The sequence below is a fragment of the Mobula birostris genome, chromosome 1 (genome assembly GCF_030028105.1).
Source record: "Mobula birostris isolate sMobBir1 chromosome 1, sMobBir1.hap1, whole genome shotgun sequence".
NCBI classification, from domain to species: domain Eukaryota; kingdom Metazoa; phylum Chordata; class Chondrichthyes; order Myliobatiformes; family Myliobatidae; genus Mobula; species Mobula birostris.
This window is the reverse complement of record NC_092370.1, coordinates 160,455,691-160,483,220: the sequence shown is the minus strand read 5'-3', so window position 1 is coordinate 160,483,220 and position 27,530 is coordinate 160,455,691. Positions and strand designations below refer to the sequence as shown.

The 27,530-nt window shown below is 42.7% G+C and overlaps 1 protein-coding gene across 1 annotated transcript; it reads left to right on the top strand.

Moving 5' to 3' along the window:
• jmjd7 (jumonji domain containing 7) lies at positions 1-27,479 on the top strand. Its single transcript, XM_072265069.1, has 8 exons — positions 1-61; positions 2,506-2,659; positions 3,981-4,234; positions 4,910-4,966; positions 9,300-9,395; positions 13,507-13,583; positions 24,629-24,788; positions 26,274-27,479. Exons 1-8 carry the CDS (start codon positions 13-15, stop codon positions 26,360-26,362), a joined length of 936 nt encoding a protein of 311 aa, XP_072121170.1. The 5' UTR covers positions 1-12; the 3' UTR covers positions 26,363-27,479.
• Positions 27,480-27,530: the final 51 nt, after the last annotated feature.

Here is a 27,530-nt window from a genome sequence, read left to right as displayed (position 1 = left end):
GGTGGCGCAGCGATGCAGGCGGTGAGAGACGCAGCGCGGCGGGTTGCGGAGGAGGCGCGTGGTAAGGCTGTGCTTGGGGCGGGATTGGAGCCGCTGTTTCCCGGCGCTGAGGCCCTAGGTAGCACCGGAGTGTCCTTATAGCCGCCACCGACCGGACCCGGCCTACACCGCACTGACTTTACACCCAGCCGGCTGAGGGAGCCCGGCCTACTCCGGGTGTCCTTACACCCAGCCGGCAGAGCGATGCACCCGGGCTGTCCTTACACCCAGCCGGCTGAGTGAGCCCGGCCTACTCCGGGCTGTCCTTACACCCAGCCGGCTGAGGGAGCCCGGCCTACTCCGGGTGTCCTTACACCCAGCCGGCAGAGGGAGCCCGGCCTACTCCGGGTGTTCTTACACCCAGCCGGCTGAGTGAGCCCGGCCTACTCCAGGCTGACCTTACACCCAGCCGGCTGAGTGAGCCCGGCCTACTCCAGGCTGACCTTACACCCAGCCGGCTGAGTGAGCCCGGCCTACTCCAGGCTGTCCTTACACCCAGCCGGCTGAGGGACCCCGGCCTACTCCGGGTGTCCTTACACCCAGCCGGCAGAGGGAGCCCGGCCTACTCCGGGCTGTCCTTACACCCAGCCGGCTGACCGGCTTGGGATCCGGATCTGGAGACCAGGGATTTGCTTAACTCGATCCAGGCAGGGTGTTGTGGGAGGCCAGTAAGTACCGGCCGTGGGGTCACCCGAACCAACACTGACTGCTAACCCTGGTATAAAACGCTCAGACCCTGTCTGCATCTTTTAACCTGCGGGGTAACCATTCTGTTCTACCCGCGCCTTCTCTGATAACAACACTTCCTTCGGCGGTACCATGGTTGACGGAGTCTCCAGTTGCATTTCACTTCCTACCCCCGCTCACACTCCTCTTCCAACAGAAAAAGTAAACATAGTGTTCCCCTGCACCCGCCTTCCAGCCAGCCAGCATCCACATTGGACAGATTATTCTGCGACACCACAGGGTACCCTCCTCGCCCCCGTTTTCAGCATTTCGAGGGGCCCATTCCCTTCCCACTCATTCTTCTGCCCTTCCGTCTCCTCCGACTAATCGCCGTTTCGTGCAGCTGCTGGAGATCCAACACCCATCCATTCAGCTCATTCATTCCCACCTCCTTTCATTACCCACGTCCACTGAGCACAATGTTATCTTTACATTTGAGAAACCATTTTGCGGAACATCTCCACACAGGATGTTCGATTCTATGCTGCCGTCTTAGTTCCCACTCCCACTCCTACCTACCTACCTGTGGCCTCCCTCATGCCACTGTTACAAAAAAAGACCAACAAGGGACAACATAGTTTCCCACCTGGGCATATTGCGGCCTTCTAGACTTATTAACCAATTCAACAACTTCAAATAACTACTTCCTCCTAAGTTTCCTGTGCATTTTTTCTTTACTGGGGCGAGTACAAATGTCTCGGGGGGGGGGGGGGAGCGTGAGACGGGTGAAGAGCCTCTATGGCAAAGGGCTGTGGAGACCTGTTAATTACTTCACATTCAATCTATAACTTGCAGAATATTTGAACAATGGGGGGGGGGGATAAGGGTGTAGGGTGGGGAAAGGGTATTGTGTTAGAAAATCAGCCTTAATCCTATTCAATAATAGAACAGGGAAAAGGAGTTGAAAGGGAGGCTTGTGTGAAAATGTGTCAGCTGACGGGCCTACGTGTATGAGCGCAGCTCATGTGTAGAGACAAATTTACTTTGAACTTTAATGCAAGAACCAAAACCTGCATTTTGTTGGGAATTGGGAATTACTGAGGCGTCAACACTACAGCTGGGCTGTCCAGTGTGGAGGCGGGTGAGGGGTGAGATGATCAATTCTGCTGCTCTGGTATTCCGACTGGACGTGGCAACTACTGGCTGTTGGTGAGGGAGCATTGTAAGGCTTTTGCTTTATTGAGGGCTTTAACATCAAGTGTGCTGCATAATAGAACACTGAATATTGTACCTGGTCTTGTCCTGAAGCTGACTCTGACAGGCTTCTAAGAAGCAGCCTCGGTATGGAAAGGTGAATGCATGCGCATATGTTATTTTTATTCTATGTAATAGAAGATTATTTGATAAAGTGGTGGGACTATGAAACCTGTAACTTGATACAGATGCAATTAAGGGCAGGCTTGAAGCATATGAATAGAAAGAAGTTACAGAGGTTTCTGGGATTGTTATAAATCTGTAACAGGTGGTTCTGTGCAATGGCTGCACTGTTTTCCTCTGGGTATCTGACAGTGTCTTTAGAAGAGCAAGGCAGAAGGTACCTAGTAGTCACAGAGTTTCTCCCTACAGCGTGAATAACTTTTAGAAGCTCCCCAACTTCACTACTTCGAGTCAAACACTTCAGTGTGATTCTGTAGGGTCAGCTCCAAAGTGACCTCTCTTTTCCCGTGAGCTTTGCATAACATTGTCACTTGCCTATCAGTTCTTGACTTTGTGAATGCAGTGTTTCTGCTTTGTTCCCAGAACTGTACTTGAACAATTCGATACCTTACTTGGAGCAGCCTCCTACCCCATTGGAATTCTGGCGAAGTTGGCTGTGTCCCAACAAACCCTTCATCGTGCAAAATGGCATCAGTCACTGGCCAGCCGTCTCCAAATGGACATTCTCCTACCTCAGGTACGATACCTACACTCTTTAGAGCCGGAGGATCACGCAGCTCCTTGACCCACTATTGTTACCCAGTGTTTATTCAAATCTATATCTAAACTTAATCAGCTTTTTCAGCGTTTACTATCCAATAATGGACCATTGTTACACAGTCACATTTTTCTTCCTCCAGATGTGTTGTGGGGCAACTGAGGATAGGATTGAAGATCCTCTCCGACTTTAGCCAAGGAAAATAGCTCTGTTTAAGTTCCTTTAAATTAGTTTTTTGTTATTTTCTTTTCTTTCTGATTTAAGAGTTTAAAATTATCTCTCTTTAAGTTCCTCTTCCTTTGTTTTACAATTCCTCTGCGACCTTGCTGCCAGTTTACTTCCATTATCTCCTCCAGTCCCACAGCATTCAGAAATCTCTGCTTCTGCAATCTGAAGCTCTAGTGGCCCCTGATCTTCCTTGTTGCCCGGTAGGTGGCCATTGCTAAGCTCTAACCCATGGAATTTCCTATATTGCCCTTCTACCTCTTTCTCACAGTGCTCTTTCAAACCACACCACTTTGACTAAGCTCAGTAAGAAACTTTGGCAGGTTACACTCCAGTGAAACCTCTGTTTCCATCCAGGGGGTCAGTGTGGACATGGTGGAGGATTACACATACCTGCGGATATGAATTGACAATAAACTGGACTGGTCAAAGAACACTGAAGCTGTCTACAAGAAGGGTCAGAGCCGTCTCTATTTCCTGAGGAGGCTGAGGTCCTTTAACATCTGCTGGACGATGCTGAGGATGTTCTACGAGTCTGTGGTGGCCAGTGCTATCATGTTTGCTGTTGTGTTCTGGGGCAGCAGGCTGAGGGTAGCAGACACCAACAGAATCAACAATCTCATTTGAAAGGCCAGTGATGTTGTGGGGATGGAACTGGACTCTCTGACGGTGGAGTCTGAAAAGAGAATGCTGTCTAAGTTGCATGCCATCTTGGACAATCTCTCCTATCCACTACATAATGTACTGGTTGGGCACAGGAGTACATTCAGCCAGAGACTCATTCCACCGAGATGCAACACAGAGCGTCATAGGAAGTCATTCCTGCCTGTGGCCATCAAACTTTACAACTCTTCCCTTGGAGGGTCAGACACCCTGAGCCAATAGGCTGGTCCTGGACTTATTTCCTGGCATAATTTACATATTACTATTTAATTATTTTTGATTTTATTACTATTTAATTATTTATGGTGCAACTGTAACAAAAATCAATTTCCCCCAGGATGACTATGACTATGAAGTGCTTTGGGAGGCTTTACGCTGTGTCAGGGCTAACACTGAATTGTTTAACTTGCAGAGAAAGGGCTGGAGAGCAGAGAGTGAGTGTGGCAGTGACTCCCAATGGTTACGCTGATGCCGTGTACCGGGACCGATTCGTCATGCCTGAGGAACGGCAGATGCTGTTCAGGGAATTCCTGGACATTGTTGAGAGGAAGCAGGCAGCTGATGGAGTGTTCTACATACAGAAGCAGTGCTCAAATCTGACCGAGGAATTCCCTGAGCTCCTGAAGGATGTAGAATCACACATCCCGTGGATGACAGAGGCACTGGGTATGACATTGCACTCTTGTTGGTCACGGAATCAATGACAATACCTAGGCATCATTACAGAAAAGTCGTACTCAATTTCCCTTCTCCCCCTCCATCCAACCACCACACACAGAAGTTATGATCTGTCACAAAGATGGTCACTACTAGAAGAGAGTGCTGATATAAGGTAGATTTACTGTGGTCAGACAGGTAACTTTTTCCTGGATAAGGCTCAGAGTATGCTCCAGGCAAACTTAAAAGCTGGAGACTGCAAATAACTTTGGAAAACCCGGAGGTAGCTTGCTTCTTGGAGGCTCTTTTCTCTTTATCAACCGCTGGACTGGATTATAGAGATGTTCAAGTCCTGCAGCACCAGCAACTCACACCAGTTCCTCCAGACCCCTCAAAATTAGAGGGCTCTCCCTTTAGAGATTCCCACACACCAGCTGACTCTGACTGCCCATTCGGTGGTTCTGGTTAGTTTTACTTACTTAGTTAGCAGGTTGCCCTCAGGCCACTGTCCAGAACATCTATGCAAAGGATCCTATTAAAATGGGTCCTTTGCTCTTCCATGAACCTTACCCACTGGGCTGAAAATCTCATTGCCCAACATACCGTCTGGCCAGTAGGGTGATGACTGCGAGGTTTTGTTCATTTTATTGTAGGATTCATCTGCATTTTCTGTTTTTTTTTAAGGAAAGAGCCCTGATGCAGTAAATTTCTGGCTGGGGGAATCAGCTGCAGTGACCTCATGTAAGTAACCAGAGCTAGTGTATGAGGTGGGTGCAGGATGAGGGAGGAGAGACAGCAGTGTGCTGGAAATCCAAGATAACGCAGAGTGTTTCATAAATATTTCAGATCAGGCAAGAGATCCAAATTTAATCTGTTGGATAGATGGTCTTGCATCAGCATTGTTAAGCGTAGAGAATGGGGGGGAAAAGAAAGAAAGGACTAAAAGGAAACTTCAAGATCCTTCCCTCTAAGTCAACCATATAAAATAATGGAATTAAATTTATAAGGTTAAAGTACTTGCAAGACTGAGAGGCAGGATTGGTGATAGAGGCAATTGAAGGGGAAAATTGAAGTGAACATTGCAAATCAGAGACTAAAAATGCCCAAATGTTCATTATCCAAATTCCTGGAGCACCGGGAAGCTGTAGTGGATCTAGATGGAGAATGAGATGCCATTCCTTCAGTTCATATTGACCTTTGTTGGAAGAGAACTAGAGGCACAGCACAGAGGGGTCAGAGTAGAGATGAGAGGGACACGCTAAAATTAGAGTCAACTTTATTGTTGTCTGCACAATTACATTTGTGCACGTGTGCAATGGAAAACTTGCAGCAGCATCACTTCAGCTAAGCAGTGTTCACAAGAAAAACATAAACATAGATTATATACAACTTTTTACGAGAAAGAACAGAATTATATCCAAAAAATGTCCATTTTAGTGCAAAGTGATCGAAGTGGACATTGGTAAACTATTGTGATCAGAGTTTTGCCAGTTTACTCAAGAACCACGTTATTGAAGGAAAGTAGTTGTTCTTGAACCTACTGGTGTGGGACTTGTGTCCTATACCTCCTGCCGGATGGTAGCTTGAGAAGATGGCATGGCGTGGCCTGGATGGTGGGGATCTTCAATGATGGATGTTGCCTTCTTGATACAGTGCCTCCTGTAGATACTACCAGTGGTGGGGAGGGATATGCCTGTGATGTTTTAGACTGAGTCCACTACACTGCAGGTTCTTATGTTCTCCGAGCATTTCAATTGTCCCTCCAGGCCATTCCCCAACCGGTTGTCCAATGACAGGGAACTGACAGACTGCTGATGGGTTCGGGACGTAATGTCTGCAGAAGCCTGAGATGGATAGTAAGTGTGTGTGATAAATTATTCAGATACAGTGCTGTTTAGTTCCAGAGCCAAGAGTTGTAGTTGAGCTGCTTGCTAATTTTAAATCCAGAAATGATGTATTTTGTTAAACCAAAATGTTAAAGACATTCTTAACAAATTTAGGCAGGTGCAATTAGTTCAAAGGTCAACCTCATGGCAGAACTGGGTTTAGGAGCTGAAGGGTATTCCCTTCTTCACACTGACCCCACTGTGGATCCCGATAGATCAGGGTAAACCACACATCAGGTGCAGTGCCTCCATGTGTGTATCTGTGTGATCTGCTGTAGCCTCCTGATACAGCTTGGTGTGATGGGATGTAGAAGGCTTTGTCTGTGGATTGTAGTTTTGCAATATGTTATGAGGTTGGTCGCATAGCCTTATGAATATTTCTTCTACTGAGGGTGAACACAGGTTTCAGGGAAGATCAGAACTGAGACTCTGGTTCTTGCGGAGACTCACTTTCTTGGAACCTGATATGTTCTTGCCTCAGTGGAGATGGATGCGTGTTGTTTCCTGACCTGTGTTGATGGCATATAGACTCAGTCAGCAGTGGTGCTATTTTGATTCACAAAGGTGCGGCACACTACCCTATGCATCTAAACCAGCAGACAGAAAATTGTACGACGCTTGCTCATGCCTGCTGAGGGATGGAGGAATGGAGCAGGTCAGGCAGCATCTGGGAGGAAATGGATAGACACAGCCTGACTGGCTGAGTCCCTCGAGCACAGAGGTTCCCAACCTCTTTTATGCCATGGACCGAGGGGTGGGACCCCCTGCTCTAGCAGCTTGCTTTTGACTCGGGGTCCCAGCACCTGCAGTCTATGATGTCTCCTGACAGATGGGACTGGGGTCATGTGCCTGTGTCTGGGGCAGGAGGGTGCTGACTGGTGATGAGTTAGTATTAGAGGTACAATCTGTAGCTTGGAGCGCGGGGATGAGGAATACTGGGTGACAATGTGAGGAAGTTCAATTAAGGAAGTAATCAGTAATGTGTAGTTCTCGGGGAAGGTTACTGGCCAACTGAGGGAGCTTGATAATCTTCATGAATCAGTAACACAGTGTACTGGACACAATTGACAGTGTGAGGGAGGTAACTCACATCAGTTAAGTGTAGTTATTAATCAGGGTAGACTTGACAGGATTGCTGAGAGATGTTCTGGGGAGCTGGAGTAATTGGTTTAAGTACAGTAACTAACAGTGCTGGAATGGGAGTGGGAGTTAGGTAGTAACAGTATGATTCTGTGGTGGCCAGTGCTATCATGTTTGCTGTTGTGTGCTGGGGCAGCAGGCTGAGGGTAGCAGACACCAACAGAATCAACAAACTCATTCGTAAGGCCAGTGATGTTGTGGGGATGGAACTGGACTCTCTGGCGGTGGTGTCTGAAAAGAGGATGCTGTCTAAGTTGCATGCCATCTTGGTCAATGTCTCCCATCCATTACATAATGTACTGGTTGGGCACAGGGGTACATTCAGCCAGAGACTCATTCCACCGAGATGCAACACGGAGCGTCATAGGAAGTCATTCCTGCCTGTGGCCATCAAACTTTACAACTCCTCCCTTGGAGAGTCAGAAACCCTGAGCCAATAGGCTGGTCCTGGACTTATTTCCTGGCATAATTTACATATTACTATTTAACTATTTATGGTTTTATTACTATTTATTATTTATGGTGCAACTGTAACGAAAACCAATTTCCCCCGGGATCAATAAAGTATGACTATGATTATGGCACAGAAATAGACCATTCAACCCATTTTATCATACCAGTAACACACATAAAAGTTGCTGGTGAACGCAGCAGGCTAGGCAGCATCTCTAGGAAGAGGTGCAGTCGACGTTTCAGGCTGAGACCCTTCGCCAGGACCAACTGAAGGAAGAGTGACTCTTCCTAGAGATGCTGCCTGGCCTGCTGCGTTCACCAGCAACTTTTATGTGTGTTGCTTGAATTTCCAGCATCTGCAGAATTCCTGTTGTTTATCATACCAGTGTTTATATTCTATTCTGCTTCACCTATTGCTGTCTTGTCCATAGTGACTGCTTTCCTTTCTCCCTCATTAATAGTTAGCTTCCATTATACACATCTGTGCCTCTCATCTCAGGGGAAAAAACAATTCTTAAAAAATTCCCATTGCATTTACTAGTGACTACCTTGCAATAATGGCCTCAGAATTATCATTAGTTAGATTTTTACCCTGCACGTGGGCATGTGATGAAGGTTCAATTGTACGGATGTTCTGATGATCAAGACATTTGGCTCCATCGGACCAGAATGTTCTGGAGAGTGGGGCTGTTTTGGGGTCCTGCAACACAAGGGTCAGGAATGTGGATAGGTCTGTGGCTGGAGCCAAGGTTTGGAGTGCTCGAGTACTTTCTGCTCCTTTTAGACTCATTCGGTTATAAACTCTTCTCAGGCTTCCAGTCGGATCCAGATGTTGATTTTAACTGACGTTTCGATGACAAACTCTACCATCTTCACAGCAGAAACCTGATTGGTTGAAGACTAACCAGTCAGGAGGGACAGACGATGGGCATTGAGTATATATACCACTAGACTGGACATGCTTATACCTCATTCCTCATGAACATCGTGGAGCTTGCCATCGAAACATTGGTTAAAATTGACACCTGGACCCAGCTGGAAGCCTGAGGAAAGTTTATGCATCATATATGCAGGGAAAGCACTAGATACTTGCACGTTGGTTTAATTGGAAAACTGTGTAACATGCAATTTAAAAATGAAATAAAGGACATTTGGGTAATGATCCAATGATCTGGAAAATTTACTAGTCCAGCACCATCTAATTCCCAAAGGAGATGGATTATCAAAAGTTTACTGTATATAATATTTATATACAGTATACTCACCATCTGTTGTTCATACTGTTTTCTCATTGTAATGGGATTGCAAGAGGTTCCTAGTTAAATATTTACTTAAAGTAAATTACAAGGTACAATGTTTATATATGAAATCCGTTGTGTATATATAAAATAAATCCTACATGTAGATAATTCTATAAGTAAATATTAAGTGTTGAGGGGTGAGCAATTCTACAAAGGCATCATTTGTTTACTGAGGGAAATGGTGGTCCAGTGAGCTTATGCCTTCAGTGATAGAAGTCCATTGATTTGCCTACACTGGATTTCCTTTAACTTTGTATTGTTATTTGACTGACTTTGACTTATCTTTTTTCTCAGTGCATAAAGATCACTATGAGAACCTGTACTGTGTGATTTCGGGAGAGAAGCATTTTATCCTCCTTCCGCCCACTGACAGACCCTTTATCCCCTACGGTAGGTCAGGCATTCCCAGCAGCATCCATCCGCTGCCTCTGAGTTTCCTGATTATGGTTAGTCTCAAGCCATTCTTGAGCACTGGTCTATGAATCGATTTGTACACGTATTACCAGAGTGGTAGGAAATAGAAAAAGATGGAATAATCTTGGTTTGCTACAGGAGGTTAATCCTGATATAGATGTCACATCAACTGTTGAATTCCCAGTAAATTGCTGAGCACCCAGCTTCCTGTACCCTGTTCACCAAATACAGTGGATTCTGGTTAACTGGGCCATCGGTTAATCAGGGCAGCCACTTATTTGGGACAACTCTTAAACAACAAAAACAAATCAAGAAAATAGCCAGGATTCCCTTAGTTTATTCGGAACATTATTCAGCTTAATTGGGGCAGAATATAGCCTGTATTCCTGCCTCTACAATTCTCTAGGTATCTTATTCCACCCCTTCCTCCCTTAAATGCTGCGCTTTTCTGTATCTGGCTTTCATCCCTCCACTGGTTCTTTCTTGCCTGACTGCTTGTCCAGTATTTGGAGTACAGTAAATTTCAATAGGTTAGATTGGTAAGGTATTGTCACATATACAGATGTGGAATGAAAAGCTTTGTTTTACATTCTATCCATACAGATTATTTCGTCAATCAGTACCAGGCATTCCACCTCTCCCGGAAGTTCCGGGAGTCTTCCGCATATTGCTAGTGGCTCCCTATCAGTTTATATACAATATCCCAGAAATCGATTTTTTTGTGAGCGAGCGAGGGGGGAGAGAAACAGAGAGAGTGAGTGACAGACGTAGCAAGAGAGTGACAGAGAGAGCATCCTGATTGGTCTCTCTTTGTGCTAAGTAGACCTATCAGTGTTCTCTGTGGGCGGGCTTTACAGTCGACCTCTCTCTCTCTGTCATTGTCCATCAGTTCAATTTTGTGTCCTGCAGCGCCATGGCAGAGTGTTCCAGAAAAAGAAAATATAAAACGTACTTCACCCCAGACTACACTAAAGTGTACCCCTGCCTAATAGGGGTCAAAAATAATGACAGTGTTGCTCGCTGCACTGTTTGCAACAGTGACTTTTCTATTGCCCATGGTGGGTTAAGTGACTGTAAAAGACATGTTGAGGTGAGTTTAACAGGTGTCATTCGTTCATAGCTAACGTTATTTAAGCTAGCTGGCTAGCTGCTAAGGAGCTACTCTACTCTGATATCCTACAAAAGTTTGCTAGTTGATGAGTTCTGGGGGAAGCTGTCCAAAGTAAAATCTGTGAGCACAGGGCAGTTGAGATTCAAAGAGCTCTGCCAGTTGATTAAGCTGCATTTGGTGCTGCCAAATTCTAATTGTGATGTAGAAAGGGCGTTCAGCATGGTGCGTCACATTAAGACAGAATTCAGAAGTCAGCTGTCTCACAAAACATTTGTGAATCTGATGTCTTGCAAAATTAACAAATTCATTGACACTGTGTGTGTGTGTGTATATATATTATTTTTTTACAATATGTGATCAAATAAGTTGTTGTGTTCTTTCATAATCAAATGTCCTGTATACATACACCCTTGGAGGTCGACCGGGGCTGGGGGTGGTGGTGCTACCTCCCTGAAATGAGTTTTTGCAGAGTAGGATGTCTGCAGTACAATGAGGTAGTATAAAGGAAAACCAATACCAGAACACAGATTAAATTTTACAGAGAAGATGCAGTGCTGGCAGATAAGATGCAAGGCCACAAAGAGGTCGAGAGTCCATTTTATTGTGTTAGGGGCCTGTTGAATAATTGTATAACAATGGGATAAAAGCTGTCCTTGAACTTGTTGCTATGTGGTTTCAGGCTTTTGAATCTTCTGCCTGATGGGAGAAGAGAGGATGTCTTAGTGGAGTCCTTGATTATGTTGGCTGCTTTACTGAGGCAGCAAGAAATGTAGACGGAGTCCATGGAAGGAGGACTGGTTTCCGAGATGTGCTGAGCTGTGTCCACAACTTTCTGCAGTTTCTTGTAATTATGGACAGAGCAGTTACCATACCAAGCTGTGATGCATCAGGATAGGATGCTTTCTATGGTACATCTATAAAAATTAGTGAAGATCAAAGGACATGCCGAATTTCTTCACCCTATTGAGGAAGTAGTGGTTCTGGTGAGCTTTCTTGGCCATGATATCTAGATGATCCCCTCCGTCAGCAGACTCATAGTTAATGTGTTCAGATCTTCTCATGACTTCTTCCCATTCTACCTTTATAACCTTCTCTAGCTTTAGGATTAATGGAGAGCTCAGTCTTCCTCGCATTCCCTGAATATTCATTGTGACAGATGTGGCTCCAGGCCATTTCCATTTCCAGTTCCATTTCCAGCATCTCCATCTCAAACAACTCCACTTCAATGCCTCACTTTCCTCCTCCATATTCATCCCAAATGCCACTTTGACCAAGTGTTTGATCATGTTTTCTAGCATTACTCATGACCACATTTCCTTACTCCTCTGTGCAGGACCATGGTATAGCACTCCACGTTGAAGGTGCTCTGAGCTTGAATTTGTCATTTAGATACCTCAAATAAATCAGTTTGAAAACAGGCCCTTCAGCTCAACTGAAGACTGTTAAGCACCCATTTACACTAGTCCCATTTTATTTTTCTCACATTCCCCTCAAAATCGGCAGGTTCCTACCACACAGCTTCCCTTGGAGTCGGTGTACAGTAGTCAGCCTGCATGTCTTTGAGATGTGGCAGGGGAAGCCATGAGGTCAAAGGGAGAATGTGTAAACTCCTCACAGACCACCTCCGAGCCCAAGATTGAATTCAGCTTACAGGAGCAGTTAAGGAGTGCCTGCTCCCTGTCACAAAGCACTGTGGCTGACCCATCAGTCCAATGTGCACATGAACTGACTTAAATTGTATTGCTTTCCCACTTTTTGGGCAGTCTCTGCCTGTGGTATGGCTGAAATCCCAATAAACAAGTGATGCGGAGAGGAAAGCTTTTGGCACACTGGCCTTCATCAGTTAGAGCAGTGATCCCCAACCTCCGGGCCACGGACCGATACTGGGCTGCGAAGCATACAGGGGTGCAGCAGTAGCCAGAGAACCACCCAGCATATCTTTAAGAAAAAAGCCAAAATAAACAAGCTAATTAATTAGGTGCCGCCCAGATCAGAGGCGATTGTCAATTTCACTTGCTCTACGCGATGTTCTCTCCTCTTTCCAGGGCGCTGGAGCCTTTAGCTGTTCCATTGTTTGGTCAATTTAAGCACCAGCCCAGACAGGCTGAAAAGACAGGGCTGTCAGGATCGAGGTGACATGTTGAATCTACACAAACTTCTAATAAAGTATAGGCGCTGCCGTGCTTTCTTTGTAATGACAGTTACGTGCTGGTCCCAGGACAGATCCTCTGACACTTTTCGGAGAGAGAAATGTCGATCCTTAATGCCGAAGAATTTAAAGTTATTGACCCTCTCCACCTCAGTTCCTCTAATGAAGACTGGCTTCTGGGTGGCACCTAATTAATTAGCTTGTTTATTTCGGCTTTTTTCTTAAAGATGTGCTGGGTGTGCTCGGGCTACAGCTGCACCCCTGCATGCTTCACGGCCCGGAGGTTGGGGACCACTGAGTTAGGGCATTAAGTACAGAACTTGGGAGGTTATGTTGCAGCTGTTCAGATTTGTTCACCCTGCTATAGGAAAGTTGTTTTTAAACCGGTAAGAGTGCAGAAATGAATTACAAGGACTCAAGGGACTGAGTTACAGGTGTATAAAATCATGCGAAGCATAAGGAAGGACCTTACAGGGCAACTTTTTTTTTTAATATGGAATGTGGTATGTATATGGAATGAGCTACCAGAGGAAGTGGTCAAGGCAGGTAAAATGACAATTTTTAAATGACAGTTGGACAGGTACATGGATGGAAAAAGTTTAGGGGGATATGGGCCAAATGCAGGCAAATGGGGATACCTTAGATAGGCATCTTGGTCAACGTAAATCAGTTGTACTGAAGGGCCTTTCTCTGCTGTATGAATTTATATGAAGCAAGCTCCCCTTTCTCTAGCTGCATACTGTAACCTGGCATAAACATGTATGGGGATACCTAGCACAATGCAGCCTTATACCCTTATAAACAGAAATCTATTGTTCCTTTTGCAGAACTCTTCCAACCTGCAACATACAAGGTTAATGAAGATGGTTCCTTCGATGTGATAGATGTGCAGAATGCAGAGAAGGTAAAGCAACTAACACAGTGATTTGAAAGATTCTGTGGAATTGTGTATTTACAATGAAGCTATTTTTCAGTTTGATGTCCCTTTGTGTTGTCACTTCTTCACTGGCTGTCTGTAGCTGCTATAAACCAACTGTTCTTTATGATCCCCTGTAATTTTTGCTCTCTTTCAAAGAGGGGAGGCTACAGCCTCTGTTTGAAAGCCTTTCTGTTTCATATCATTTTAACTGATTCAAAGTAACGTCTTCCTACTGCATAACACAGTGAAAAACTAGCAGTTAACCTGGTGTGAGCAGTATAACAGATACAGGAAGTGGTTCTCTGTTGATGCAGTCAGGCTCACCAACTATCTGAAGTAAAAAGATAACAGTACAGACATTTGAAAGACAACATTAAATGAAGTTATTATCGTACACATTTTGTTTTAGTCATAATTAGTTAAAGGCATCCGTTAGTCTTGCGAGACCACGAATCTGCGCCTGGAAAGTCTTCACTCTCCAGGGCGTAGGCCTGGGCAAGATTGTATGGAAGACCAGCAGTTGCCCATGCTGCAAGTCTCCCCTCTCCACGACACCAGTGTTATCCTAGGGAAGGGTATTAGGACCCATACAGCTTGGCACCAGTGTCGTCGCAGAGTAATGTGTGATTAAGTGCCTTGCTCAAGGATACAACACGTTGCCTCGGCTGGGGCTTGAACTCACGACCTTCAGATCACTAGTGGAATGCCTTAACCACTTGGCCACATGCCCACACAGTCATAATTAGTATGTGTGATGTTACAATGAAATAATGCAATTTTTGGCTTTTTAACTTTGTTTAGAAGTTTACTTTGGATATCAGAAATTAAATTTGCTGATTGGCGAATGTATTTCTTTTCAAAAAGCATTTTGAATAATTCAATTGTTTCATCAAAGTATTTCGATACATAAAGAATTTTCTAGTTATAAAAAGTATTCATGTATTTTGATGCCAAATGTAAATATAAACCCCACTGAAAAATCTGAATTGAAGAAAGGCTTATGAACTGAATGTTTATGTGTAGAACTTCTTTTCAACATCTGGATAATTTAGTGTTTTTTTTGTTATAAATATGTCAATCCACAAGATATTACTATTTCTTTTCTTTATTAATAACAGGAATCTACAATCTTAAATAATATGGTTAGACCATAGACAGGTAGGCAGTTTCAAAATTACTGTATATTTATTATAACGACACACAAAATTATCTGGTAAATAGTCCAACTTTTGACACTTATTAAGGAATAAGTAACAACTAATAAATTGTTTCAAATTCTTTAACTATAGGTTTCTCTGTGTATCACCCTAACCCTGTTAGAGGGAAATCCCCAGTCAGGTTGGCAGCAATGGATGCCACGCTTCACCCTCCCAAAGCTAGAGATTCGAGAAGTTGGTCAGGATTCCTCCTCTAGTTCAGTAGTTCTTGACTTGTGTTGGTAAATGTGGATGTATATGTGTTTGGCAGGCAAAGCATGGGGCTAAGCTATGAGGTCCCCTATAGTTGACTTACAACTCCCAAATAAAGAATGGACACTAAGGTGAGATGTCACCATCTTGTTGCTGGGCACAGAAATGCATTGCACATGCACTGGTTCCTGCAGGAGTGGGATTAAGCAGTCCTAAGTATATTAGTACTCTCAGTTTCTCTACTCTAAGGTGGAAACTTAAGATAAAGCCTTCTCCAGCAATACAGGACTCTCCGATCTAGCTACCTATCTAAAGCACAGTCCTTATATTGTCCAAAGTAAACATGGTTTTTGTGCTTTGGTACTTTGTTTAAAAAACAGCTTCACTTGAGATACCTGGTTAGGATGATAGAACTGTTTTCTTTCCTCAACTTCATTTAAATTCCAGCTTCAGGGTTGAGCTTGTAATGAATAAACAAGCTAAGAGTGTTTAGCAAGATGGGATGTTTGGGTCTGCCTCCTCACAAATCACAGCTAACATTCATATGGCTAATAGTGAATTCTTTGTCAAAGGGCCTATTTGTTGATGAGATACTATATAAGAAAGTTGGGCACAAATATGACCACCAATAATAACATGGAATTGTGTCAGGAATAAACCTAAAAGGAAAAAAAAACACTGGTTAGGTAAACAGTAATAATAGTCAATAAAGATCAAACTTTAAGAATTTGAATAAATTGCATTTACTGGCTTGTGTGTTGTTAATTCACGTAAGTTAAGACAGGAGTTCAGGAGGCACATGAGGAAAATGGGAATAAAATTAAGTTAATTGGTACCTATCATCCATTTGCTTTTCTTCCAATTGAATTGCCAGGAAAAATAATTGAAATAGTCAAAAATGTGACAATGTATTGTGTGCATTTATGCAGAGGCGTGGAAATGAATAATATAGCAAGGAGCTGTAATTTAATTTCCAGCATAAATGCTGCGACTAGTAATGGTGGTAATCTGGTCAAGTGAATTATCTTAAGGCAACTACATTTGAATCTCTGGATCTCAACATATGTTATGCAGTGGATCCAGTATGATGTTTTCTCTCTACTGATAAATTGACACTACAACATTTAATGTGAATTAATCTCATCTGCTGCTGTGCCTGTATTATTTCTCTTGAGGTTTTGGAAGTGCTGTCTGCCCAATCAAACCCTGCTTTTGATGATAGGTCCTTGGATGATCAGTATGGCCTTTATAGTGTTGTACACTCCTTTTGCTTTTACACCTCTTTTTCTCTCATCCACTATAAGAGACTTCTGTGTCCAAGCCAGTCACAAGGTGGATAGTACTATTCTACACTACTGTACTTGAAAGAATACAGAGAAAATTTACAAAGATGTTGCGGGGACTGGAGGACAGAAGATTGAATAGCTTAGGACTTTATTGCTTGTAGAAGAATGAGAGGAGATTTGATAGAAATATACAGAATTATGGTGGGTATAGATGGGGCAAACGCAGGCAGATTTTTTGCACTGAGGTTGGGTGGGACTACAACCAGAGATCATAGGCTAAAGTGTAAGGGGAATATAAGAGGAAACTTCTTCACTCAGAGTGTCGTGAGGCTGGAATGAGCCGCTAACACAAGTGGTACATGTGAGCTCGTTTTCAACATTTAAGAGATGTTTGGATAAGGACTTGGATAGTAGGGGTATGGAGAGCTAGGGTTCAGCATGGACGGGATGGGCTGAAGGGCCTGTTTCTATACTGTACTAAGTCCTCTCTGTACCTGAAGAATATGTAGGCATGGGAAAATAATGATTCCTTTTAAGATTATAAATTAAGTAGCTCATAAGCATTCATTAGATAATGTGGATGTATTATTGCAAGAGTACAAAAGTAGAGACTCCTTGCTTCAGTTTTAAGGGGCCTTGATGACACTGAACCTGGATTATTGTAGTAGGTCAGGTCAAAACAGGATATGCTTGCAGTAGATGGGGTGCAGTGAATGTTCACCTGATTGACGCCTGGGGTAGTGAATTTGCTGCATGAAATGAGATTAAGTAGATTAACCCATTTTCTTGAGTTTAGAAGAATAAGAGGTTGACAGATTAGTTACTAGGTCAGTGTTACCTTGGGTGGTATGTCTTGAACTAGGTCACTCAGTCTTCCAGAACCAATGATTAAAATAAATTTTTTCTTTCAGAATGTGGTAAATATTTGGAAGTCTTTACCTTATGCATGTGAAGTCTCAGTTACTAAGTATATTCAAGACTGAATTTGATAGATTTTTATATATTAAGGGAATTGGGATATGGGATTAGTGCAGAAAAATGAAATGGGTAAAAGATCAGTCATGATCTGAATGATGGAGCAAGTATGAAGCATATTTCTACTTTTTAATATTCTTGAAACTTGCTGACATATTAACAGTACAGTTTGCTATTTTTAAAGCTAGGATTTTTTTCTAACTGATATAACGAATGGTATTAAGGCTGATTCATAATTGCAAGGCTACAGGTGCAAATCTCTTGAATATCATTTGCATGGAGTGCAGTGCTGACTTCATGAAGCAAGGGATTTCTGTGTTGCCATCAGGACTTGGGGTGACAATTTAACCACACAGCTATCACTAGATTTCAGAGCTTGCCACCTGTTTCCTGTCATCAAAGGGAAGTACTTGTGCAGTGTTATTTTGCTACAGAAAATGGAATTTCATTTCATTCCCATTGAAGCTCCCTGCTACAATCTATTGCAGCCATGTTGATTAATGATGAGCAGGTTTTCTCTTAAAAATATTACAAAATGTGAGATTTAGTTTGATAGGAGGGATTGATGTGTTGGGTGAGAGTGCCTGAAGGCAAGTTCATAAGGGGGCTCAGATTACATCACTATAATGATTACCCGTGGATCACCACAAGCGATCACTTCTGGCCTGGGTATTCTGCCAGGAAGTATTTTCACCACCTTGGGTAAAAGAGCTGGTTGATGGTTGTGTCCTTGCAACCATGTGAGTAAAGTACAGAAACACTCTCACCAATGTGTATGGCCCAGCCATTGAGAAGGAGCAACTCACTGACGGCTGGTGACATCCTTGTGGGTAGTCATCTGACACATGAACAGGTAGGGAATAAAGGGATATGGACTCTGTGAGTGGCATCATGGTCAGTGTCGATATGATGGGCCGAAGGACCCATTACTGTTCTGTATTGTTTGATATTCGATGTGCCTTGTGCAGTGATTGAAGACAAAGCAATGTCTTGCATTGTACGACCTATTTTATGAATACAGCAAACAAAATCATATCCCACGTAATCATAAGGGGGATTGGATGTTGTTTCCCAAACAACTGTCTTACAGCAGGAGGTCAGTGTATCAAAGCCAAACATTTTTTGTAATTTCAACAGAAAAGAAGTCTGTTCTAAGAGCTGAATTAATGTAATGGTCATTGGCACTACATGCACAGCTTCTTTTCATTCATTCTCATAGTTAAGAGTCTCAATAAGCCTAATTTATCTTCTACTCACGTTCATTCTTGTACAGATTTTCAGTGGGCCAAACCCCTGTTCATTCATTCTGTGATTACATAATTCTAGCTAACACCTCCTCATTTACTTCCAATCAATGCAGCTGCAAAGCCCTATTTTTGTCTACTCCCAATTTAGCATTCGGTAGAATAAGTACTTCCTATTCCCTTTTATTTGGCATATCTCTGTTTAGTGCTCTATATTTGCAGTGATTTGTTAATTGATCAAATGGTCTAAGATACTTTGCCACCAGAGGACCTCATCATGTTGTAGTCCTTCTCTTCCAGTTTTTCCCCTTTCTATCCCAATGGCTTTAATCTTTGGTGGGTTATTTCTATAGGCATCATACCACATTGAAAGGTTCATACGATCAGTTTTGTGCAATGACTCTCCTGCAATAACAAGGTCAGAAGTGGAGATGATTCCACATTGTTCACTTCTGTGGGCAACTCCTTAGCATGTGAAGCAGTCCACTGCTTCATGCTTGAATGTAGCAAGACCAAGATAACTTTCTGGCATAGACTGGGAATTGGCAAATAACAATCATAATTTAGATGTCCGAAGTACTGACCATCTTCAAGGAGGAGGAGGCTAGCAGCTACCTTTGACTACCATTTTCAAGTTCTCATTATCAATATTCCAGAGGTCACTGAGCAGAAACAATACTGGAAGAGCTACATGAATAGTTTAACACTAGATCAGAGGCCGATATTCTTTGGTGAGTAATTCACTTTCGCACAACCTCAAGCCTTTCTACCACCATCTACAAGCATAAGCCAGGTATATGATGGAGTACTTGCTGCCCACTCAAATTTGGGAAACTAGGCATAATCCAGCACAAAGCTATCTACTTGATAGGGACTCAACCCGCCAACGTAAACATTCCCTCCACCACCAATTCATAGCGGCTGCAGTCTGTCTAATGTACAAATGCTTGACTAAACTCCTCAACAGCACCTCACAAACCCTCAATCTCAATCACCAAGAGGAGACATGGGCAGCAAGGAAATAAACCTATCACAATGAGCTGGTTCACTACCAAGATGTGCACTATCTGGAAAAATGTTGCTGTTACTTTACTGTTAGTTGACCTAAATTCTGGCACATTCTATCTATCAGCATTGGGAGACTACCTTTAGAAGGACTAGAGAGCATAGGTTTAAGGTGAGAGAGGAAAGATTTAAAAGGGACCCAAGGGGTACTTTTTTACATGGAGGGTGGTGTGTATATAGAATGTGTTGCCAGAGGAAGTAATTGAGGCAGGTCTGTTAACATTAAAAAGGCATTGTGACAAATGCATGAATAGGAAAAATTTAGAGGGATATGGGCCAACTATGGGCAAATGGGACTAGCTTAGATGGGAATCTCACTCAACATGAAGCAGTTGAACCAGAGGGTTTGTTTCTGCACTGTTACATGTGGGAACTCAGGAAGGCTGACAGTGTCCCTGAAGACCACGTGTGCAGGAAGTGTGTCCAGCTGCAGCTCCTAATAGACCGCATGGCAGCACTGGAGCTGCGCATGGACTCACTTTGGAACATCAGAGATGCTGAGAATGTTGTGGATAGCACATTTAGTGAGTTGGTCACACTGCAGTTTAAGGATCTAAGGAAAGATAGGGAATGGGTGACCAACAGGAAGAGTAGTTGCAGGAAGGTAGTACAGGGGTCTCCTGCGGTCAAGATATACCACTTTGGAGTCTGTTGGGGGAGATGGCTCATCAGGTGAAGGCAGTGTAGCCAGGATCATGGCACCGTGGGTGGCTCTGCTGTGCACGAGGGCAAGAAGAAGAGTGGCGGAGCTGTTGTGGTAGGGGATTCCATGGTAGGGGAATAGAGAGGAGCTTCTGTGGCTGCAAATGGAACTCCCGTATAGTGTGTTACCTCCCGGGTGCAAGGGTCAGAGATGTCTCGGACAGGCTGCAGGGCATTCTGAAAGGGGAGGGTGAGCAGCCAGCTGTCGTGGTGCATGTAGATACTAACAATATAGGAAGAAAGCAGGATGAGATCCTACAAGCTGAATTTAGGGAGCTAGGAGATAAATTAAAGAGTAGGACCTCAAAGGTAATAATCTCAGGATTATTACCAGAGCCACGTGTTAGCCAGAGTTGGAATAGCAGGATAGCTAGAATGAATATGTGGCTTGAGTGATGGTGCAGGAGGGAGGGTTTCAGATTCTTGGGGCATTGGAACTGCTTCTGGGGGACGTGGGATCAGTACTGTACGGACGGTGTTCATCTGGGCAGGGTCGGGATCAATGTCCTCAGGAGATTGTTTGCTAGTGCTGTAAACTAATATGGCAGGAGGGTGGGAACCCACAAGAAAAGAAGAGGGAAGTGATGCAGAGACCAAAGCTAGAGTTAGTGAAGAAAATAAGAGTAGAGTACATAAAAGTAAAAAGCAAAAATTGCATAGGTCACTAGATTCTAAAAGGACAATGAGTATAAGGGCACTTTATCTAAGTGCCCGTAGTATTAGAAACAAGGTTAATGAATTTGTGGCACAGATCAGTACCAAGGCATATGATTTAGTAGCCATTACAGAAACCTGGTAGCAAGGTGGAGATGACTGGGAATTAAATATCCAAGGGTATTAGGTAATACAGAAAGATAGGCAGGAAGGCAGAGGAGGTGAGGTGGCGCTCTTGATTAGGGATGAGATCAGGGTGATTGTGAGAGACGATATAAGATCTTCAGAGCAGAATGTTGAGTCCATCTGGGTAGAGATGAAGAATAGTAAAGGGAAAAAATCGCTGGTGGATGTTGTCTATAGGCCACCTAATAAAAATATTGCAGTGGCAGCGGCGATTAACCAAGAAATAACCGAGGCTTGTAAGAACGGAATGGCAGTTGTCATGGGGGATTTTAACTTCCACATAGATTGGGTGGATCAGGTTGGTCAAGAAAGTCTTGAGGAGGACTTCATAGAGTGCATCCGTGATGGCTTTCTTGAGTAGCATGTTAGTGAACCTACAAGGGAAAATGCTATCTTAGATCTCGTCCTGTGCAATGAGACAGGTAAGATTAACGATCTTGTCAGGGATCCTTTTGGAAAAAGTGATCATAGTATGATTGAATTTCGCATTCAGATGGAGGATGAAATAGATCTAAAACTAGTGTATTATGCTTGAACAAGGGAGACTATAACGGGATGAGGGAGGAATTGGCTAATGTGGATTGGGAGCACAGGCTATTTGGTAGGACGGTTGAGGAACAGTGGAATACTTTCAGAAAGATTTTTCACAGTGCTCAACAAAAGTATATTCCAGTCAAAAGTAAGGACAGTAAGTGTGAAGAGAGCCAGCCTTGGATAACTAAGGAAATAAAAGATAGTATCAAATTAAAAGCTTGTGTACAAAGTCGCAAAGAGTAGTGGGAGACTGGAGGATTGGGAAAACTTTAAAAAGCAACAGAGAACAACTAAACAAGAAATAAGGAAAGGGTAGAAAGAGTATGAAAGTAAATTAGCACAAAATATAGAAACAGATAGCAAAAGTTTTTATAAATATATAAAGTGGAAGAGGGTGGCTAAAATCAATGTAGGTCCCTTGGAAGATGAAAAAAGAAAATTGATATTGGGTGATAAGGAAATGGCTGCGGCATTGAACGACTATTTTGTGTCGGTCTTCACGGTGGAGCACACGTCTAATATGCCAAAGAAGGATGTTATGGATGAAATGGGAGGTGAGGACCTTGATAAAATCTCTGTCACTAAAGAGATAGTGATGAGCAAACTAGAGGGCCTGAAGGTAGATAAGTCCCCTGGTCCTGATGGAATGCATCCCAGGGTGCTGAAGGAATTGGCGGAGGTTATAATAGACGAGTTGGTAATCATTTACCAAAACTCTCTAGACTCTGGGGCAGGTCCCGGCAGATTGGAAGACAGCAAATGTCACACCACTTTTTAAAAAAGGGTGTAGGCAAAAGACTATAGGCCAGTTAGCTTAACTTCTGTAGTCGGGAAAATGCTTGAAGCTGTCATTAAAGAAGAAATTGTGAAATATTTAGAAAGGGGTGGTTCCATTAGACAGATGCAGCATGGATTCAGAAAGGGCAGGTCCTGTTTGACAAACTTACTGGAGTTCTTTGAGGACATAATGAGTGCAGTGGATAGAGGGGAACAGGTGGATGTTGTATACTTGGATTTCCAGAAGGCGTTCGATAAGGTGCCGCACAAGAGACTTATAAATAAGATATGGATGCATGGAGTCGGAGGAAGTGTACTGGCATGGATAGTGGATTGGTTAACCAATAGAAGGCAGAGAGTTGGTATAAATGGGTGTTTCTCTGGTTGGCAGTCAGTGGTGAGTGGGGTGCTGCAGGGATTGGTGCTGGTCCCACAGCTGTTTACCATTTACATTGATGATCTGGAAGAGGGGACTGAGTGTAGCGTAGCAAAATTTGCTGATGACACTAAACTGAGTGGAAAAGCAAGTTGTACAGAGGATGTGGAGAATCTGCAGAGGGATATGGATAGGTTAAGTGAGTGGGCCTAGGTCTGGCAGATGGAATACAACGTTGGTAAATGCGAGATCATCCACTTTGGAAGGAATAATAGAAGAGTGGATTATTATTTAAATGGTGAAAGATTGCAGCATGCTGTTGTGCAGAGGGACTTGGGAGTGCTTGTTCATGAATCGTAAAAGGTTGGCTTGCAGGTACAACAGGTTATTAAGAAGGCAAATGGAATAGCCTTCATTGCTAGAGGGATTGAATTCAAGAGTCGGGAGGTCATGCTGCAACTATGCAGGGTATTGGTGAGGCTGCACCTGGAGTACTGTGTGCCGTTCTGCTCTCCATACTTGAGGAAGGATATACTGGCTTTGGAGGTTCACCAGGTTGATTCCAGGGATGAAAGGGTTAACCTATGAGGAGACATTAAGTCACCTGGGACTATACTCTCTGGAGTTCAGAAGAATGAGAGGGGATCTTATAGAAACTTACAAAATTTTGAAAGGGATAGATAAGATAGAAGTAGGAAAGTTGTTTCCATTGGTAGGTGAGACTAGAACTAGGGGACATTGCCTCAAGATTCAGGGGAGAAGATTAGGACGGAGATGAGGAGAAACTGTTTTTCCCAGAGAGTGGTGAATGTATGGAATTCCCTGCCCAGAGAAGCAGTTGAGACTTTTTCACTATATGTATATAAGATACAGTTGATAGGTTTTTACATAGTTCGGGAATTAAGGGCTATGGGGAAAAGGCAGGTAGATGGAGCTGAGTTTATAAGTTTCCTCGACGTTCCCCTTATGGACAGATCAGCCATGATCTTACTGAATGGTGGGACAGGCTCGATGGGCCGGATGGCCGACTCCTGCTCCTGTTTCTTATGTTCTAACTCCATAATCATCACCTTCACAAAGGCACTTGGAGATGAGCAAAAAATACTGGCTTTGCCAGCAATGCCCATAAACTATTCTTTTATTGGTGACTATTTTTAATTAAAGAATCTGAATCATATTCTCACCTGACCAGTACTCTCCAGCAGGGAATACACAGTGATTACCATGCATAGGTGCTCTAGATTTTTGTGCAAGTACTGTTTTCCCCTGAGGTCAACAGAAATCAATTTCAGGATGGTCCAAGAGTATAAACCTTCATTCCAGCGCAGGTTAGTGATCCAGCAGATAGCCAGGGAGGTATTTTGGGAACATTATGATGTAATTGAATTTCACTGGAATGTAATTATATCTAATTATTACTGAGTCTCCAACCTGAACATCTGATACTTATTATATTTTGTTACTCATCAGCTGGGTTTTGTGAAAAGCTCCAGGACACAAATTAAGATATTCTAGTACAACAGGAAATCTGCAATATCCAAGCTGCTGCCAATTGAATGAAATATTAATCTCAGGCTCTGTTCACTCACACACCATTACTCAGGATTGCATTATACTGGTTGAATTAGTCCAATGTTTTCACAGCCAAAAAGAATGAAATGATTATGTACTTTAACATTCGGAGATTTTGGTCGTAAATGTGTAGTATAATCATAATTATTATGCATGAAGTACAGAGTGAAATATGAAAAGATCTTCAAGTTGTAGCCTGACATACTCTCATTTAATATAACTAATGGCCTCTGCTCATGCCTAATCCCAGGTACCTTGGATTCCTTTGGACCCTCTGGATCCTGACCTCAGTCGTTTCCCTGAGTATGCCCATGCAAAACCGCTCCATTGCACAGTGAGAGCAGGCGAGATGCTATATCTCCCCTCATTGTGGTTTCATCATGTTCGCCAGTCACATGGCTGTATTGCAGGTACAGAATTAATATGATCATACTGTACACTACTGTGCAAAAGTCTTAGGCACATGTAAAAAACATCTGTAAAGCAAAGATGTTTTCAAAATAATAAAATGAAAAGTTTCCAAATATTAAAAAATATTATAAAAACCAGTGATCAGTTTTTTAAAAAAACTAAGTAAAATCAATATTTGATGCAACCACCCTTTGCTTTTAAAACTGCATCAATTCTCTTAGGTACACTGTTGTGTAGTTTTATAAGAAGATTGGCTGGTAGATTGTTCCAAGCATCTTGGAGAACTTGCCATAGTTCTTCTGTAGACTTTGTCTGTCTCACTTGCTTTTGTGTCTCTAGATAATCCCAGATAGTCTCAATGATATTGAGATCAGGGCTCTGTGGAGACCATACCATTTGAAAGCATGTAAAACATCTATAGTGCCTAAGACTTTTACACGTGTAAAAAAAACGGCTGTGTTCTCTTTACTTAACATATTGAGGAATATGTTAGATAGGTATGTGCTGAAACAGTGTTGTACAGGAAGTTGTACAGTCCAGATTCCAAGCACACCCTGCGTGAAAAAGTTCTTCCTCCGATCCCCTTTCAACCTTTTATCCTAAACCTATACCCTCTAACTTTAGATTTCTCTGTTACAGAATTATACAGCATAAAACAGGCCCTTTGGCACAATGTCCATGTGGAAGAGTTTCCCACTATCTACTCTCATGTATGCCCCTTCTAATATTCTATACGGCTGTTAAATCCTACCCTGCCCCTGCCCCAACCCAGCCCCCTCCCCTCAAGTGAATACAACTCAGCCTTTCCAGTTTTTGCTCATAACTGAAACACTCCATCCCAAGTCAACATCTTCTCATATCCCTTTTGTACCCACCCTATTCACTCACCTCCTTCCTATAGTATAGCAACCAGACCTACATAGCACTCTGCCTGTGGCCTAATGGTTTAAAGTGGTACGATAACTTCTCTCTCTTATATTTTATTCACCTTCTAACAAAGTCCTGTATGCCTTTTTCACTACCTTATCTACCTGTGCTGCCACCTTCAGATATTCTTGAACTTGCATCTCAACTTATTGCGGCCTACCTTTCATTGTAGTCCTCAAAGTACATCTCCTCACTTTAATCTGGACACCACTCTTTCTAGCTCTTTATAAGGACTATTGATCCAAACAATGAAAAGTCTCGCAAATGAATAGGCATTCCTGGATCAGCTATGTGGCAGTTACATTACATAGCAAATCTCCCAACAGTGTGCCTATGCTTTCCTGCATCCTCCTGTACCTCTGCTGCCCTGTAGTCTCTCTGGCAGAGATTAGCAATTCAGTGCCTGATTTAAATCCTGTGCTAATTACGAATGGACTGAGACAGCACTTTAAGAGCCAAGCAGAAAGCTGGGATTTTTTTTTAAGAAATACAATGTTTTGTTCTGAGAATCAATATGAATAGAGCATGGATTTCAGTTTCATCTCTCTCTGTTTCAGTGAATTTCTGGTATGACATGGAGTATGACATCAAGTACAATTATTTCCAGTTCCTAGACTCAGTAACAAAAATGATGAATGCACTGTAATCTTCCCAGGATTCAGCCAAGATTGAGTGAACTGCACCATGGGCTTCTGTCAGATATGGGCTAGCTTCTTCACTGTGTTCCAGATGAGTCACCAAGCAGCCAATATCAAATTAAATATTTGTACTGTATTCACTTTGGAGAGAGTAACTGTTATAGGAGGAAATCAATGTTACAAATGCAGAACACTTTTCATCACATCTGCAAAACTCATGTCTTAGCACATCAGAAGCTTGAAGATTTTGTATGTTGGTTATGGGTGGGTAAATATACTGACATTCTGTGAACAAATGTGGTGCTCCCCAAGTGAAGATCTTTCCAGTGATTCTCAGGATTGTGCATACCATATTCATTGCTTGAAGATAATTGACAATTTTATATAACTACTTAATTGAGATTAGCGAGACAGTGTCTTGAATGTACTATTCAAAGCTGGCACCATGTGAATTGCAGAACTCCTGTTAAGATGATCGATTTCATGGTTAGAATAATGCAGTCGCACAATATCCTGACTGTATCAAGCAACCTATTTATTCAAGGTAATTAAGGACAGTTTTTATTTCTACCTCATCAATTTCAATGGAGGATTGACAATGTGGAACAATGGAATACCAGTTACATTTTGCAGGAGAAAATGATAGGTGCAGTCTTCTGGAATGACCTGCCTATTTCTGTTTTTCAATGTGAATCCTGTCTGTCATTATATTAAAATCTGAATATAGGTTGGCATTTACAATGCATTGTCAATATCAGTCTGATTATTTTCAACAGATCAAGAGGGTAACATGCACTTTGTCTGGCAATTCAATGACATAACACAGTTTTTAGTGTTATACCACTGAAAAGTCAATTTTAGCGCAAAATAGAAACATAGAAAACCTACAGCGCGATACAGGCCCTTCAGCCCACGAAGCTGTGCCGAACATGTCCCTACCTTAGACTACCTAGGTTTTACCCATAGCCCTCTATTTTTCTTTTTTTTTTATAATTTTATTTTTATTTGGATAAGGAATTCACAAATATCATGTACTTTTTTCACACATATAACCTTTTCCATTTTTTTATATGTATAAAACTACAATTATTTATACATTCTTAAGTACACATTGAGATGATATAAAAGGAAAATAAACATTTAAATAGATAATTATGTACTGTGGTAAATCTAATC

Coding starts and splice junctions, on each gene's coding strand:
- jmjd7 (XM_072265069.1), top strand. CDS start 13: ATGCAGGCGGTGAGAGACGCAGCGCGGCGGGTTGCGGAGGAGGCGCGT. Junction 2,660..3,980: donor TGGACATTCTCCTACCTCAG/GTACGATACCTA, acceptor TTTAACTTGCAG/AGAAAGGGCTGGAGAGCAGA. Junction 4,967..9,299: donor ATCAGCTGCAGTGACCTCAT/GTAAGTAACCAG, acceptor CTTTTTTCTCAG/TGCATAAAGATCACTATGAG.